An 18,272-nucleotide genomic window follows, 5' to 3' on the forward strand; every position below is an offset into this window, starting at 1 on the left:
CAGAGTGATGTCACCGGAGTGATGTCACCAGAGTGATGTGCTTTGCCCTCCGTACTGGTGGGACACCTGAGGTTATGAAATAGGACTGTAGGCTTTGCACAGCTGTGCTTCTGTCCTTCAGACTGTTCTTCCGGGATGAGGCTGGGATGCGAGCTAAGGAAATGAAGAAAGAAAACACAGTCAGGGAAGAAGATAGAGGTGGTGTAGCAGCATTGAGAATACGAAACCTGAGGTGATGTTTTCAGAAGTACTCTGACTAAAGCCCTTTCCTGTGGCAATGTCTGCTAGTGTACTTTTGTCCTTGTGATCTCTAGTGTGAGGGTCATCTGATTACAGTGTGAATGCTGAACTGAATTTGTTTATCTGTTCTGTAGGTTGTAAAAACAGTTGGTTTACGTGAGGTCTGGTTCTTTGGGCTGCAGTATGTAGACAGCAAAGGATATTCTACGTGGCTTAAACTGAATAAAAAGGTAAGATGTGTGTAGTAGCATTACATTAATTTGATGTATTTATTATCCTGTGCTGGAAAAGCACTGTTTCTGACTAACTCCAGGCCTCATATTGCAGTTGTCTGTTAATCATTACTCATACCTTTTAATTCATTGAAGCACCATCAACATTATCACACATACTGTGTGAACTGAGCTTGTGAGAAGTAGAACTGTGAAGCAGGAGTTAACGAGTTAAAACTGAGCATGCAGCTCTGAGCCTCCACAGGATGAGCTCTGGTAGCCGGAGCACTTTTCATTCTGCTGTGGACTGCTGGGCTCCCAGAGCTGCAGGCAGTCTCGGGACTGTGCCTAGGAGCTTCTTCAGCACATGTGTTTGTCTGCAGGCTTATGTGTAGCATGACTGCCTACTTTGTTCAAAAAAGAATTGGATGTAAATGTGTTCATTTACAGTGAATTAAGTCTTGTTAATTATACTTGAAATTACTATTCTAGGTGACACAGCAAGATGTTAAAAAAGAAAATCCTTTACAGTTCAAGTTTAGAGCTAAATTCTTTCCTGAAGATGTTTCTGAGGAATTGATTCAAGAAATAACACAGAGACTTTTCTTCTTGCAAGTTAAAGAAGCCATCTTAAATGATGAGATATATTGCCCACCAGAAACTGCAGTTCTTTTGGCTTCATATGCTGTCCAAGCCAAGTATGGAGATTATAATAAAGAGATTCACAAACCAGGATACCTGGCTAATGACAGACTCCTACCACAGCGGTAAGTAGAGCATGCCTTCATTTAATATTCTCTAAAGTTACATTCCAGAAGCATATGCTAAATTTCTTAAAAAGACTTTTAAGTTGCTAATTGGCTTATAGACTGTATTTTAAAGATGAGAGCACAGATTTACATGTGTCCACTGTGTTCATGTCTGTAGGTGTGCAGCAGGAGGTTATGATTTGGGCTTGAGCATTGGAACACAGCAAGTAGATACATAATAAACACTGAGAATAGTAAGTGGCAAGAGCTGTTTCTTCCACAGAATGAAGTTTGCTGCATTTTGCAAATGCATTTTTAAACTAGGTTTAGCATGCAGTGTAGCCCCACTTTTGTAACACTCAAAGTAACGCGGGAAACAGGACTGAAGGATGAGGTTTGGGAACTGAATCTAATCTGCTCTTTGCTAATTACACGACCTCCGATTTGTAATCTCTAAGGATCCACCATAAACAAAAATGGTTAATCTATGGCCTAAGAGAATTCTAATCAAAGTCTTTGTGTTTATAGTATATTATAAATATATTGCTTTTGCTGCTTAGGCATTAAGATTTGAAAAGTATGACTAATTTTTGGTTCACAGTTGAGTAAGAACATTGGCAGAATACAGATGGGACACAAAGGTTACTAGAGGAGAGGTGTATGGCACGACATGTGATCAAAGTGTGCCTTCTTTCTTTCTATGCACAGGGTTTAGTGTGGAGTACAAATGGGCCTTGAGCACATTGTGTAGCCCACATTGATTGCAAATTCAGAATTGGTGTGCCTCACTTTCTTAAGTACTGGGATTATAGGTGTTCACTACCATGCTCAGCTTAATGTATGTTTTCTTTCTTTTTTAATAAAAAGTATTATCTGCACAAAATGACAGTGTTAAATTTAGTCGCAAATAGTAGCTACGGAGAATAAGGGGATGATCAGGACTCAAGAATTCCATTTTCCTGTTTGTTTTTAATTTTTCTGTTAGGAATAAGATAGCTTTTTTTTTTTTTTTCAATCCAAGGTCTGATTTGTTTGAAACATTTGAGTTCTTGTAAACTATATAATGCCCATCTTAAAGCATGAATTATTTAAAGTAATTTAAGCTATCTAATACTTTGTTTTAGCTTTCCCTAGTAACATCTTCTATGACTTCAGTATTCATCCAGGATACCGGACACAGCCCATCACCTTGTTCTATTCCGTGTTCATATCCTCAATTGTGTTTTTAGTTCTATCCGGCTTTAACAATGTGCATTAATTTGTGTGACAGGTATCTAGTCAGGTTATGAAAGGACTCTTTAGCGGGTTGGGGATTTAGCTCAGTGGTAGAGTGCTTGCCTAGCAAGCGCAAGGCCCTAGGTTCTGTCCTCAGCTCCAGAAAAAGAGAAAGAAAAAAAAAAGACTCTAGACAGGAAGGAACTGGATCTTTGGATCACAGAGTCATTAACCACATTCTTTTTCCATGCAGTGTTTTGGAACAGCACAAACTGACCAAAGAGCAGTGGGAAGAGAGGATACAGAACTGGCATGAAGAGCACAGAGGGATGCTGAGGTACTGAGCCTGCTCTCTCAGGTCTCCACATGTGCGTGCTCCCACCTCAGTTCTGACCTTGGGCTGCCACACCTGATGACCGGAGTTGACTCCCCAGAACCCACGTGGTGGGAGAGAACCAGCTGCTGAGGGTTTGGGGGGTTGGATTGGGTGGTTTATTTCTTTGTTTCTTCCATCCATCCTTCCTTCCCTCCCTCCTTCCCTTCATTTTTCTCTCCTTTCTTTCTTTTTAAATCAAAAGTGTTATCTAAATTTAGTCACAAAAGTAGTAGATATGGAGAAAAGATAATCAGGACTCAAGAATTCTTTTTTCCTGTCTGTTCCTTAATTTTCTACTAATAATGAGATAGCTATTTTTTTCAATCCAGAGTATGATTCATTTGAAACATTTGGTTTCTTGTAAATTATATAATACCCATTTTAAAGTATAAATTATTTAAAGTAATTTAAGCTATCTAAAATGGTTTTAGCCTTCCCTAGTAACTTCTTCAATGCCTTCAGTATTCAGCCAGGATACTAACTCTGACACAGCCTGCAAACGTGCTATGCACACGCATGCATGCACGCACACACACATGCAGTTGTGCTCACACACATGCATGCACACACAGTAAATAAATAAATGTTAAAAAGGTTTGTGATGGTACCAGACCAGGTTATACGTCCCTTCTTTTGATGTAGATAAATAAGTATAAAGCATTAAATGTTAGCTCCATGTATTTTTGTGGTTTTAGTTTGATGTTTAGTTGTGTCTACTTAAATGTATTACATTCAGCTGTATTTTAATAGGGAAGATTCAATGATGGAGTACCTGAAGATTGCTCAAGATCTAGAAATGTATGGTGTCAACTATTTTGAAATCAAGAATAAGAAGGGCACTGAATTGTGGCTGGGTGTTGATGCTTTGGGTCTCAATATTTATGAGCATGATGACAAGTAAGTAGACGGCTGTCTGAGCTGGTTGTTCTGTGATCTCAGTGGCTTTCACATTAGCTCTGCCTGGAAAAGTTGTCTTGATTGTCCTTGCTTTCTGTTCTTACCGTGAAGGGTTAGTTCGTTCCATAGTGAGTTTTAGCTATCAGTTCTGTATTTCCTAGTTCCTTTTAGTTTTGGAGTTCGGTCTGAGTCTGTTTATTAACTGAGAGGGTTCACCTGTGTTTGCAGTGTGCTGCCTTTGTATCCTGTGAGAGGGAGAGCTAGTGATAAGTAAATCTTTCCTCAGTAAGAGAGTCCTTGATTTGTTGTAGTTGACTAGTAGCTTGAAATAAGTTAACATACAGAATAAGTCAAGAGCAATAAGTCAGTAAGTGTGTTTAAACATTTTCTTTTGGGAATTGTTTTACATATTTAAAAATACCAGTTCAATAGATTACATTATTCATTTTTTATCTCTATTATTCATAATGGCTAGTGTAATACTATTTTGAATTTGATCAACTTAATTTTTTATGTACATACACAATTCATGTTGTATATGATACATCATGACCTTACAGTATTAATATACATATTAGTACTATAATGTCTATACTAAAGTATTAGTTATATGTGTATATATAATATTGATATATTAATACTATATCTATGTATACTATAAATGGAAGGTACAAATATATAATACAGTGTGACTGTATCAGGCTCATAGTCCTTTTCAAGTATAAAAATTAAGGACTGGAGAGATGGCTCAGCAATTGAGAGTATACGCTACTCTTAAAGAGGATGCGAACTTGATTCCTAACACCCATGTCTCAAAGCTCACAACTTTCTCTAACTCCAGCTCTAGAGAGAATGGATTTATTTGGCAATCACGTGCACAGGTACACACATAACTAATAGTAATAAAATCTATTTTAAGAGACTAATAAGTTGATGTTAGAAATCCTTCCCATTCCAGGTATTCACAGTCTCCTATTAAAGCAGGTTGGGCTGATTTATCTCATTGGTCATTAGAGGGCAGAATAACATGCATATTGATTATGAATGTTTTATGTAAGTAGATAGCTATGCTATACTACTTATCAGGCATTAAAAGTAGCATAAATAGGTAGAAAATCTTGTTATCAGGATCCTGACTGAAATGTCCTGTGTATGTGTCATAGTCGTTCTGGTTGTCATGAGGACAAAATGATTCCATTCTGGTCCCCAGTATGTTTATGGGTAAGATGGCAAAATGGGGGTGACAGTTGCTAGGCACAGTGGCTCACATTCTGAAACCCTGGTAGTACTTGGGTGTTAAGGCAGGAGGAATGTAAGTTCTAGGCCTGCCTGGTCTACATGAGAGCCTTGGCAGAAACAGCAGATGGACGGGGACACGGTGGGGGAGGAGTAGAAGGGAGGGCGTCTCCTCTCTGTTTGTCCGTCATAAAAGCAACCCTCATGTTTTACTGGAAATTGTGAAGAGGAAGTTTTGGTACTCAGTGCTTTACATATTCTGTATTCCATGGGAGAATTTGGAGTTCCTTCCCCACTCAGTCCAATACTCCGTTTACCAGATAGATTTTCCTGGGTAATTTGAAGAAAATGGCACATCTATGAAAACCTTGAATGGTTACTGTTTTATGTGATTTAATTAAGTTCATGTAACCTGTTCCAAAGGGATCTGTATTTTCCCATTGTTTCCTGCCTGAAATGTAAAGCAGTATTCTTATATTTTTTTAAGGTTAACACCTAAAATTGGTTTTCCCTGGAGTGAAATCCGAAATATTTCATTTAATGACAAAAAATTTGTTATAAAGCCAATTGACAAAAAGGCACCTGTAAGTATTTTTTTGTTTATTAATATTTTCTGTTACTCTCTGTGAAGTCACTTAGAGAGGGCACTCATCGCCCTGAGTTGTTTCTGAGGGATATTCTTTTCCCATAGTTAAATTTTTCTCAGTGATGAAATGCTATTAAATACAAAATTTCCCATTTTCCTTAATCGTAAAAATTTTTACTGTGATTTAATTAGGATTGGTAGTGGTATTAGAAGGGTATTAATAATCATTCCTAAGAAATAATTTAAACAGCATTTATTGGTTGCAAGAATGTAATAGAGGTAACCCTTTTTAAATTAACTCTGTATTCTTATACTCGGAACTGTTTTTAATATTTGTGACATTTCTATTTCGATTTTTAATAATTAGTGTCACATATACTTTAGTATTCTATCTTTGTTATCTAAGAGATAAATATTTGAAGAACATTTCTAGATTAAAACATAGCCATGGAGAAAGACCAGTTTTGACTGGTAATGGGCAGACAGCACCCTTTTCTGGGGTGTAAGGATAGTTGTCAGTAGTTTCTTTGGAGAATAGAAAGAATTGATGACATTTAGTTCATTTTAGAAAACGGGTGAGGGATGGAGGGATAAGGAGCTGGTTGTGTAGAGGTGTATGAGATCTCAGAGTCCCTAAGCTTTATGCACAAGTTCATGTTGAAAATGAGTAGTTGTGAAGGCCACTATCATTCAGAAAGATTTTTAAAATGAGAATATCTTCTGTTCAGGATTTTGTTTTCTATGCTCCTCGTCTGAGAATCAATAAGCGGATTTTGGCCTTATGTATGGGAAACCATGAACTGTACATGAGAAGGAGAAAGCCTGATACTATTGAAGTACAACAGATGAAGGCTCAGGCCCGGGAGGAAAAGCACCAGAAGCAGTTGGAAAGGTACGCATGGAAACCTGTTCATTTTGAATTGCTTGGGACAGGCTATCTAAAAGTTACAGACTGCTCGGTTTCATTGGTATACTTTAATGTCAGAGTTTGTATACAGTTTTGGTGATGGGCCTGAAAGATATCTAAAATAATTTTACCTGTTAGTCTAGAGACTTCATAGTTTCAGTATGTTTATATCATCACTCAAACTCTAAATTAAAACACATACGTATATAATATAAATAACCCCAAGACGCTTCCTGGGGGAAATGGGATTTGGTTAGGGTGTGGGAAAGACACATTCAGAAGAGGAAGCTGGCATAAACAAATGTGTAGAGATAAGAATAATCAGGGTTTGCCTAGGGACCAGTTAGTGGACCAGGTTAATCCTTCCTTTTGAGCAATGTGCAAAGGAGAAGATTGTCTCCCAGTTTTATGTGGGAGATAAGAAAGGCCTAGCAACCCTAGGTGTTAGCATGTGATGTGAAGAGCTGAATGCTGTTGTAGTTTGGTATGGTCTGTAGAGATAAGATGTGGGAAATGCATCTCAGGGATACTGTAGAATCAATTGCAAAACTGCTTTCACTTAATCAAGGTAACTGTATACTTCCTCCATTTTCACTAGTAAAATAATGTTGTTCCCAGCTTGCTTATTGCCATGTTCCTTTCGACCTTTTTTTTTTTTTTCCTGTCGCCATATCTTCTTTACTTTCATCCTTGTAGAAGATCGGATGAGACACCAATAAGGACAAGCTAAATGAAGCCAACACCCTTTCCTAGAAGGGACATTTATGCCAGAGTGTGACCCAAAAGGTTTTGAACACTTGGGATAGGTTACAGCCTGCAGGTCTTGAGACTTAGTTTGTACTGAGTCCTCAATAATTAAGGATCTCCTCAGGGCCTGCCAAGAAGAAAGGTAGCTGCCTTGAGGACCTATGGTAGTGCTGTGCATGACTGTACAGAGACTGTGGAGCAATGCAGTAGCCTAACATATACCCTGGGGTCGTAGACAGTGTGCTGTGGTTATTTGAAAACTAGTACTTCTGCTTTATACTTTATAGGTGCTGGCTCTTTATTCTGGGTTGAGGAAGTACATCATAGAGAACTTAGTATAGTGATATTTTATTTGTACTGAAATGTGATTTTATTTGTATATTAATAAAGTTGCCTTGGGGTCAGAGCAAGCCATAGCAGAAGTCAGGTGGTGGTGGCGCACGCCTTTAATCCCAGCACTCGGGAGGCAGAGGCAGGCGGATCTCTGTGAGTTCGAGGCCAGCCTGGTCTTCCAAGTGAGTTCCAGGAAAGGCGCAAAGCTACACAGAGAAACCCTGTCTCGCTCTGCCTCCCAAGTGCTGGGATTAAAGGCGTGCACTACCACCACCCAGCTTCTGCTATGGCTTGCTCTGACCCCAAGGCAACTTTATTAATACACAAATAAAATCACATTTCAGTACAAATAAAATATCACTATAACTTAGAACCAGAGTTGAACAGCCTTCACCTTATTTATTTACTTATTTTTCCTTCTCAAATAACTTTTTAAAGATTTGATTTTTTTTTTTATGTATATTGATTGTTTTGTCTGCACATATGTATGTGCACCACATATGTGCCTTGTTCCTGCAGAGGTCATAAGAAAGGGTGTCATATCCTCTGGAATAAGTTACAGATGGTTGTGGCCTACCATGTGGATGTTGGGAATTGAACTTGGGTCCTCTGTAAGAACAAGTGCTCTTAACTCCTGGGCCAACTCTCTAGCCCCAGATCTTTGGTTCTTAAATGGAGTAAATACATTAATCAGCAGGAGGATTAGTGACCCTTCAACTTCCTGTGTCAGTGTTGGTGTATCAGAAAGTCTCCACCAGAAACTCCTGCCAACTTGTGACCGTTCTCTGTCAGAGTTCCACGTTTCTTGGAGCAGATGGAGGCCCAAGATCTGCAGGAATTTCCAAATTCGGGCCTTTATAGTAAGAAAAAATACTTTGGTAGTACAGTTTTGCAATATGCCTGAAATTCAGAATTGACACTAGGTGGCAGTTGGTACCGTTTTGTGACTGTTAAGGAAATGTTAGAGATGGAATCACTTCAGTGAAAAAATATCATCGAAGGTAGTGATTTGAATATTAAGCATACGAAGTATCAGTTTAGTGCTTTCATCCTTTGGTTTGGGTCAGACATGGAGTTTAACCAAGGGTAGGCTCTTGCTAGATGTCTGTTGACAGGGTTTGACTATATTAGTTCCCCAACTCCTCTCCCCACAGTGATTTCATCAGGACTGTGACAGACACAGCTAAATCTTCATGGCATTGTTTTCCTTTCTCCACATTAAATGCCTTCTGCCGTCCTGATGGAATTGTGAAAGGTGGTGACCACTTGTCATCTTACATCAGGCATGAATGGCTAGTACCTGGAAATTGTTTGTATTAAGTTATTGTCAGTGGTTAAAAATCATTGACCTCCCAAGCTGTTTGTAGTTGAAGGTGCTTATGTGTTCTCTTTAAACCTTGGTTATTTCCCAGTGAAGGGCTCCTGTTAACTCAAAGAATGATCCCCTTGGGTTGTGGCGATGGGTGCAGCCTTATTAAGATGTTACATATAGTCTGTTCTGTATGTAGATGCTAGATCTCCTGAGTTTTTTCCCACCTGAGTTGGCTTTGAGACCATGCTTTGTACATTTAAGTTTTACAATTGTGTGTGTGTGTGTGTGTGTGTGTGTGTGTGTGTGTTAATGTGTGTATGTACACACATGCATAAATGTGTGTGGAGGACAGAAGTTGAGAGCAGCTGGGGAAGACACTTGAAAGACAAGGTCTGTCAGCAAGCTCCAGGGACCCACCTTCTTCTGCCATCCCCAACTGTGGGGTGCTAACACATACTGCCCATGTAGGGCCATGAGTATGCAGTGTAGCATAGTGCTAGATACTGAACTTTAGGTAGTGAAGAGATTGAAAATTTTAAATGGTTAGGTTGCACTTTTTATTTGATTTGGGATTAGTACAAATACATATTAATTTGTTTCTACCTGTTTATTTGTAACATGTAACTTGTAATTTCTTTAAGGGCACAATTAGAGAACGAAAAGAAGAAGAGAGAAATAGCAGAAAAAGAAAAGGAAAGAATAGAGCGTGAGAAGGAAGAGCTAATGGAGCGTCTAAGGCAAATTGAAGAGCAGACAATGAAAGCCCAAAAAGGTAAGCGTTTTTTTGAACAGTCATTTCAAGATTATTACTGTGATGTTAGATAGCAGTATTTCTATGATGATACAAAATGTTATTTATGTCATGTAAGATAGTTGTATTTAATTCACAGATTAGTGTTCAGTGGAATCACATCAAAGTCTGTTTAAGACAGTTCTGTTGTACTCTTGTTCACATTCATTTTTTAATCATATAAATGTGTGTATTCTTTTTTATCATTCATATGTAAATTTATAGTTCTTTCCTTTATTGGGATTCCGTAACTAAAAACATGCACTTACTATCTTCTAGCATCTAAGACAGTTCATTCATTAGTAGAGTGCTTTGGGACATTGAAGTACTTGAAACATTGTTCAGTCTCCCTGTGTAAACTAAGCTTCTACAAAATACGGGATTTCATACAGAGCACTAAAGGTTAGAGGTGGGTTCAGTACAACACTTGATTAGTTAGTAGTGTGTTACAGAGTGCTAAAGGTAGGGGTGTGGTTCAGTACAACACTTGCCTATTATGTATAAGGCTTGATATTCAGCTCCAAACACATGCGAGCCGGGTGTTGGTGTTGCACGCCTTTAATCCCAGCATTCAGGAGGCAGAGCCAGGCGGATCTCTGAGTTGGCAGCTAGCCTGGGCTACCAAGTGAGTTCCAGGACAGGCACCAAAACTACACAGAGAAACCCTGTTTCGAAAAAAACAACCAAACAAACAAACGCACACTCTTGCACAGACATGTTATGCAGCTTGTTTGCTTTTGACATGTTTAGATGAGGTTCCTGTTCAGCGTATAGTCAGAGTGCTGAAGTACAGTAGAAAGGACACAGTGTTTATTTACATTGAGTAACTCCAGGATACTCTACTTTGACAAAGCAGTGGCTGCAAGAACAGAAGAACAAAAGTTAACTGAGCAAATTAAATGGTTCTTCCCAAGCTGCAGAATTTCAGCATGTTGTATGAACTTACTCTGTTTATAATAGCTTTCCCTAACAATTAATAGAACTAGACATTCATTTTTATTGGGAATGGCAGTGTTATTTAAGGCTTAGTTTGGTTCTGTGTGTCATGTTCCCTTGTGGAGATGTTTTTCAGAAACAGAACCGTTTTTCAGAGGAGGTGGTCACACAAGTGACCGTCGACAGTTATTCCAATTCCAGGAGTATTGGGAATCTTTTTTAGTAAAGACTGTTGTGGCTTTTGAGAGGGAGGGAGGGAGGGAGGGAGGGGGGAGAGTGAGTGAGTATATGTGTGTGTGTGTGTGTGTGTGTGTGTGTGTGTGTGTGTGTGTGTGTGTACTTAGATTTATAACTCAGGCCGGCCTCAAAGTTTCGATATTCCTTGCTCCCTCCTCACAAATACTGGAAGACTGACCTGGGTCACTTCACCAGATGGGTGCTTTGGGCTGGAGATCTGGCCCGTTCGGTGAAGCACTGTACAAGCTTGAGGGTCCGAGTTTGATCCTCGGACTGACAGGAAAGGTTGGCTATGCTGGCACCAACTTGTAATGCAGTATTGGGGAAGCTGAGGTCGGCAGTTCCTGGGGTTTGACGGTCAGGCAGCCTTACCAAGTCAGTGAGACCCATGTTGTGAGAGATTGTGTCTCCAAAAGGGAGGGCACAGCTTCTAGTGGACTTGTGGCCTCTGTGTGTCCGTATAGACTAAATAAACACAGATTTTAAAGTTTTGTTCTAACTCAAGTCGCTAAACCTCATACCTAGAATTAATTTACTTCAATGCTGAAAGGTTGAAAGGCATCTGTCTATAGACCACAAAGTGGAGATAGTATGTGATTCTTGAATTCCGAATTTGATGCTATGTATTCTGCTTTGGAGTACAGACATGCAACCTACATGGCGGTAAAACTGTGCAGGTGAAAGAAATACATGTATAAAACATTGATAGAGTGATTGTGTGTGTGTGTGTGTGTGTGTGTGTGTGCGCGCGCGTGCTAAAGACCACATGACTAGTATAAGTTGTACCTTTCAGGAATGCTAGAAAGAAACTTGGATTAAGAGGCGTAGGGCACATTAATGGGCTGCTTGCTTACGTGTGAGGCCCTGAGTTTGGTTCTTAGTACCACACACATGCCCTCCTGCATTATACTGAAGGAAAATTTCATTATAAGGAAAATTTGATAGTAAAGGAAATATTGATTCATAGCACTTTTAAATTTATGTAACTCTTTGAGAGAATAACTACTAAATCTTTTAATCTCATTTATTTAGGATGTATAATAAAAGTACTAATGGTTTACATACAAAACTACTCAAAGAAGCACGGAAGAGTATAAGGGAGATAGAACCTAAAGAATATAGCGCACCTTTATCAAGACAATTGCAAATCAGTCATCTTAAGGCAAAGGACATCCACTGTTTGTTGTTGTTTTAAATAAAGCTTTCCCAGGTGGTCCTCAAACCTACATGATTGTCTTGTAATTTGTACTAAATTCTCATTCAAGTGTAGTAAATAACCATGTCATGATATTTAGATTAATTATATTTCATTGTCATTTTGTTTTAATTTTTATTGAAGCTATAATTTCAAATGACTTGTTAAGTAGAACAAAGAACAATTGTCCTAGGATGTCTTGAAGATAGATTGGGTGTACCTGAAAGGTCCTGTCACCAGATCTGACTGTTGTGAGAAATAATAAAGTGAGTTCAACTTCTGTAAGACGCGCTGTAGGAAGGAGTTGTGGTCTAGTGATTTCATTAATTCTGGGCACGTCATAAGCACTGGGTGCACAAAACTGGATAGATAGATGCAGTCCCAGCTCTGATGCAGCTGATACACTTTATTGGTGGAAGATGGAGCAGAAACCTAAACAGAATCATTTTATGTAGTTTGAACTGCTGTGGAAGGGCAGTCAGCATGATAATGTGAGAATATTAGATAGTACTGTTTACAGTAAAGAACAAGCTTTAATTTTGTCATCAAGTTAGAATATGACCATGAGTGAATCATTTTAGCATCCTCGTTTTCTTAGGTTCCTAAACTCTGAAGTGGAAATAATCCTCAACTTAGCATCCCAAGATTGATTTTAGTTAGTTTTGTTCTCTGAAAACCTAAACACTGTCTCAGTGAAGTACTGATAGAGAGATCTGTATACACCTGTTAGGAGTAAGCCTCAGTCGTTTGTTCCAGGGAGCTATAGTCCTAAAATCCTGTAGACTGTAGAGTCTTATTCTTGTAGCTTGCCAGAACACTGTGGCATTCTTTTATTACTTCACAGTTATTTGCCATACCCTATGTAATTTTATTTATTTATTTATTTATTTATTTATTTATTTATTTATTTATTTATTTATTTTGTTTTTTGAGACAGGGTTTCTCTGTGTAGCTTTGCGTCTTTCCTAGAACTCACAGAGATCCTCCTGCCTCTACCTCCCGAGTGCTGGGATTAAAGGCGTGTGCTGCTACCGCCACCTGGCCCCTATGTAAATTTTGTCACTGATTTTTGAGATCTTAGATTTAGTTTTATCTTTTTTACCCTGGTAGCTTTTTTGAGATATAACTAATATGCCATAAAATTTCCCATTTAAACTATACAATTTAATGATGTTTAATACATTCAGAATGATGTGCAGCTACCACCCCAATCAGTTCGAAATCTGTCATCTCTAAGAAGAAATCCCACACCCATTAATCAGTCAACTAAGTTCTCCCAGTAACCCCTCCCAGGCATGGACAACTTAATCCATTCACCACGTCTACAGATTTGCCTTTTCTGTACACGTGACTAGTTTCTCTTACTTAGCCTGGTATTTTCAAAGTGCATTTGTATTGCAACGTACATGATCATTTCATTCTTTTTAAATTGCTGAATGATATTTTATATTTTATTTTTTATTCATCAGTTCTTAGGCACTTGCATTGTTTCTGTTTCACTGTGTTGTATATAACTTAGGAATGTACATGTACAGATGTATTTTAATGTTTTCATGTTTATGTTTTTCTATAGTTGGCCATACTGACTTACATTTTTGAGGAACTATCTAATTGGTTTGAAAGTGGCTTTATGTTCCTACAGAAATGTGTGAATTCTTTGCATCTTCTCCATGATGTGTTAATGCTTATATTTAGGGTTATCATCTTCCTAAATGATTACAGTGCTATTAGGGTTTTGCCTTAGACACCTCAGTGCCTAACGATGCTGAGCATCTTTCCATGTGCTTACTGGCCATTTCTTTATTTTGGGGTGCGGGGGGATGTTCAAATTTTTTCCCACTGGGCAATAGGATTTCTTGTTGTGCTAAGGGTTCTTATATGTCTGGGATAAAAGTCTTTGTCAAGTACATGATTAGCAAGTATTTTCTCCCAAGGAGATGGTAGCCGAGATGATAACAAGGGCTTGTCTGTGTTAGCCTAAGTGCTGTTGTTTGACAAGAGTGGGATTTCTCTCCCTGCTTCTGCAGTTTCCTACATGCTTTCTATGTGTTTCTTGGTAATGTACGTATGTGTACATTTGAAGAATTAGCAGTATACCAAAGGAAAATAGCATGCAGATTTGATGAGGCTTTTCTCCTTGTTTGCCTGTTTTTAGGCCCTTGCCTCCTAGTACTTTTCCAGTCTCAAGCTCTGTGCCCTCATCTTTGTCCTTCTGGCCCAGTAGAGTACTAGTCCCAGGCTGCTGTGTGTGGCTTTGCCCTTGTCCACTCTTGGGGAAGCAGATGCCTTTTTGTTTACAGAGTAAATACACAGCACATGTGAAAATGTGTTCTCATTTGTCACACAAAAGGCACATGTGACATATATCCTAGGGTGTTTAGTTTAAGAGGAGGTCTTGCTTATTCTAGACTGGCCTTGAACTCCTGGACTCAACTGATGGTTCTGCTTTAGTCTTCCAAAGAACCCAGGACTGCAGCTGCACACTACTGTATCCAGAAAAAAAAAAAAAAAAAAAAAGAAATTGTGCCTTACTATTTAAATTACTGTGTCCAAAAAAATTATACTGTTCATTGAAATCTTCACTCTTTTTATGATGACATACAATAATTTTGTCATTGCTTAGGTGTACTATTTTTTTTAGCCAATAATGCATAACCATAGTGTTCTGTGATTTCTAAAAATTGTGATTATTGAACTCTTATTTTTTTCTATTCTCCAGGAAATCAATAATGTAGTTTGATAAACCATTGCCTTACAAAACAGAAAGAAAAAAACTTAATGTTTTGGGCTATAATGTATTGTCTATTAAGACATGTAGGGTTTTTAAAAATTTTTTTAACTTGTTTATATCTTTAATGGTAGGTTCTAAACTTGGTTCTTGGGGTGAGAAATCATTTGACTTGCAAAATCATGTAATGCTGGGGTTCAAATATGAGTGAGAAAGAGAAGCTTCCTTAAGTTTTATTGATTTGAATTTGCATTTCCTTGCCTGTCACCTCTCTGTTAAATATGATGACCAAACACACCCTTCTGACATGAGTAGGACATAAGCAGTGTGTCTTTTGTGACTTTGAACCTTTGTCTTGAAAGAGTTGATACTTTAAATAAGCTGTGTCACATACTTTACAAACTTCATGCCACACCCCCAAGATGGAAAGTTCTAGATTTTTTTATGAACCAGATGGGGGAAAGTATGTAGTATTTATCGTTCTTATCAAATCCTTTACCAGTCTTGACTCACTCATGGTTTAATTCAGTAAATATTTTGGGCATTTACACAGTCTCAATTACTTGATTTGCTTTTGTGTGAAAGCAGTAATGTAACTTCTGAGTGAGCATGGTGGTGATGTCTCGATAAAATGTAAATAAAATAGCATTGGGTTTGGTTCATGGGCCAGTGCTCATTAACCCTTAAGATTCCAGTGCACTAGTGAAAGCTAAGCATTTCCACTTGAGGTCATAAGACTGCCAGATCTTTCTTTGTAGGTAAGACTAGAATAATGTTCACACTAACATTTTAAAACATGGATTTTTGTTTGTTTTGTTTTTCAAGACAAGGTTTCTTTGTGTAGCTTTGGAGCCTGTCCTGGAATTGCTACGTATACCAGGCTGGCCACAAACTCACAGAGATCCGCCTGCCTCTGCCTCTGCCTCGAATGCTGGGATTAAAGGCGTGTGCCACCACCGCCTGGCAAAAGATAGATTCTTGTATAATCTTTTTTAAAATCCTTAAAGAAAATTCTATCACAAAAAGCTATTGAGTCTGTGTTTTTTTTTTAAGTTGATACTGCAGAAAGCTGATAGAAAATGACATGAAGGAGTATTTATGTCAAAATTTAATTTGTAATCCAAATTTATAAGAGTTTTGTTACAATTTTTTTCCTATGGCAAACAAAAATTTGGCATACTACTAAACTACCAGTTTTGAAGTAGATGGGTTAAGGATATGAAGAATTCCCTTTAACCCTTTTTAGCCTGCAAAGCTAAACCTTTGTCTGTTAAGCAGTGGCTCCCCAGTCCCCTCTACCTATAGCCTTCAGCATATACATACCCTTCTCTGTCTGTGTCTGGCTGTTAGTGGAATCATGAAGTGTTTGTCTTTTTCTGACTGGCTTATTGCACTCAGTGTAAGACCTGCCAGACTCATCCATATTGTAATATGTTTCAGAGTTTCCTACCTTTGAGACTGAGCATGTGTTGATGGACATGCACACCAGAGTCCATTTTCTTCTCTAATCTCAAAATCTCCCAAATCTCTAAGTGAGATTACTTATGCTGGTTCTGACCAGATCTGGTAAAATTCAGAAGTACAATCTTGTCATCGCAGTTTGCCTTTATCTCTCTCTCTAAAGGACACAGCAAGGGAGACTTGGTCTCCATGGACGTTACATTCTGTTCTACCACAGAATTCTTAGTAATACTTGCCAAAATAATGCTTAAATTTAATGTTTTAAAATCATTTAGGTTTTTTAAAAATGGCTTTGTGTCAGTAATATTTTCTTACTCAGTTTACTGAGATAAGAAAAAAAAATTGGGCTTGGTGTATGCACAGATTACAATGCTTGTGAGCCACTTCACTATGTCTCTCTCTCCCTCCCTCTCCCTCTCCTCCCTAAAGTAATTCATAAGTAACATAAGAGCTTTTATGTCAAATTGCTTTTTAAATTTAGCCTCTCAAGATTGCTAATGACTTATTTAAAAAATAAAGATTTCAATATCCCTAAATCCAAAATGATTTGAACTTAAATAATAATGTCACAATGACAACTGCAGGCTTGACTTCATGCTGCAGATCTCAGTCAGCCTAGGCACACTGAAGCTCCTGCATCGGGTTACCTTGAGGTCCTGCACATGAGATGCATCTGCAACAAGAGATTTCATGTTAGATCGAGTCTTAGCACTACATTCTTTAACTGTGTACAGTGAACACTGAAAATCCCCACAAACAATTTAAAACACTTTGGATCCCCATGCATTTCCGATAAGGGTTACCCTACCCGGCTTAGTTTTTGTGTTTAGTTTTAGTGCTTTGTCCTGGTGTTAAGGGTTGAACCTAAGGCATCTTGTGTGCTAGACAAGGTTTGTACTGCTGAGTTATATAGCCCTAGCCCTGTGGGTCTTCAAATGCATTCATTCAGACCTCTCTAAATGTGGTACTAACTGAGATAAAGTGTCAGTCTTGACTTTGGGGCAGCACTAAGGATTGCACCTTGGGCCTTGTCCATCTAGGCAGGTGCCTCCTGCTGAGGTGTTCCCCCCAGGCCCCAGCTTTTCAGTTCCCCAGGTCAAAACTTAACAGTTATAGATACTTAAAAAATTCAGTATGTGCTTCTACACAGCTTGAACTTTAAGGACTTTCAATGTCCTTGCAGCTTTGAATTACATCGTTTGTAATTTTTACTACTCTTTATAAGGTTAGAATTGAAGTGTTTGTGTATTGAGACACATGCTGATCTTTAGAAACCACAGATTTTGGCATCTGGCTGTAATGAGGATGATTGAAATTAACCCATGTCTGTGGGCCGGGTGGAATTTTGACAGAACTAGAAGAACAGACTCGGAAAGCTCTGGAACTGGAGCAGGAGCGCCAGCGAGCGAAAGAGGAGGCAGAGCGGCTAGATAAGGAGCGACGGGCTGCGGAGGAGGCCAAGTCCGCCATAGCCAAGCAAGCTGCTGACCAGATGAAGAATCAGGAGCAGCTGGTGAGGCCCTGTGTGTTCTCAGAAAAGTAAAACTTCACTAAACAACCCATACAAGTATATGACACCTTCTAAAAAGCAAGATGAAGGGGTAGTAACAAATGACAGAAACTAAACATTTTCCTGCCTGAAGAAATTAAAAAAATAAATGTAAAGCCAAACAGGATAAGCAGGTCCATGTGTTTTGAGTCATGTATTTCCTTTTTTAAATTTGAAAATAGATTTTCATGTTTCTTTTTAAGTGGAGCTAGTGGCCAACAAAAGGCTTTCATTCACTCAGACCACTGGTTCTCAACCTTTTTAACACTGTGACCCTTTAATATAGTTTCTCATGTTGTAGTGACCTACAACCATCAAATTATTTTTGTTGCTATAACTATGCTTTAGCTTTGGCCCGGTTTACAGTAGGACATGTGGCATCTTGTGCTTTAGATGAATTGACAAAGCATGTTTGGTTTCTGGGTGACATCTATAAGCTATGATTGGTTGGAGGTTTTGTTTTGTTTTGTTTTTTTAATTTAATGTACTTCCAAATAATGAGAGTATGTGTGACACAGAGAAGATTCTAAATGTACTTATTAATTCAAGTGTTTATTTACTGCATG

The 18,272-nt window shown here is 38.4% G+C and overlaps 1 protein-coding gene across 3 annotated transcripts in view; it reads left to right on the plus strand.

The window, feature by feature from the left end:
• Rdx (radixin) overlaps positions 1-18,272 on the plus strand; it is a 64,811-nt gene that overhangs the window by 23,976 nt on the left and 22,563 nt on the right. For all 3 annotated transcript variants that reach the window (XM_036191844.1, XM_036191845.1, XM_036191846.1), the window contains exons 4-11: positions 375-470; positions 945-1,219; positions 2,670-2,753; positions 3,543-3,689; positions 5,413-5,509; positions 6,240-6,403; positions 9,452-9,582; positions 17,510-17,670. In XM_036191844.1, coding sequence (XP_036047737.1) covers positions 375-470; positions 945-1,219; positions 2,670-2,753; positions 3,543-3,689; positions 5,413-5,509; positions 6,240-6,403; positions 9,452-9,582; positions 17,510-17,670 — 1,155 coding nt within the window. The remainder of the gene's footprint in view (positions 1-374; positions 471-944; positions 1,220-2,669; positions 2,754-3,542; positions 3,690-5,412; positions 5,510-6,239; positions 6,404-9,451; positions 9,583-17,509; positions 17,671-18,272) is intronic.

Source organism: Onychomys torridus, chromosome 7, assembly GCF_903995425.1.
Source record: "Onychomys torridus chromosome 7, mOncTor1.1, whole genome shotgun sequence".
Lineage (NCBI taxonomy): Eukaryota > Metazoa > Chordata > Mammalia > Rodentia > Cricetidae > Onychomys > Onychomys torridus.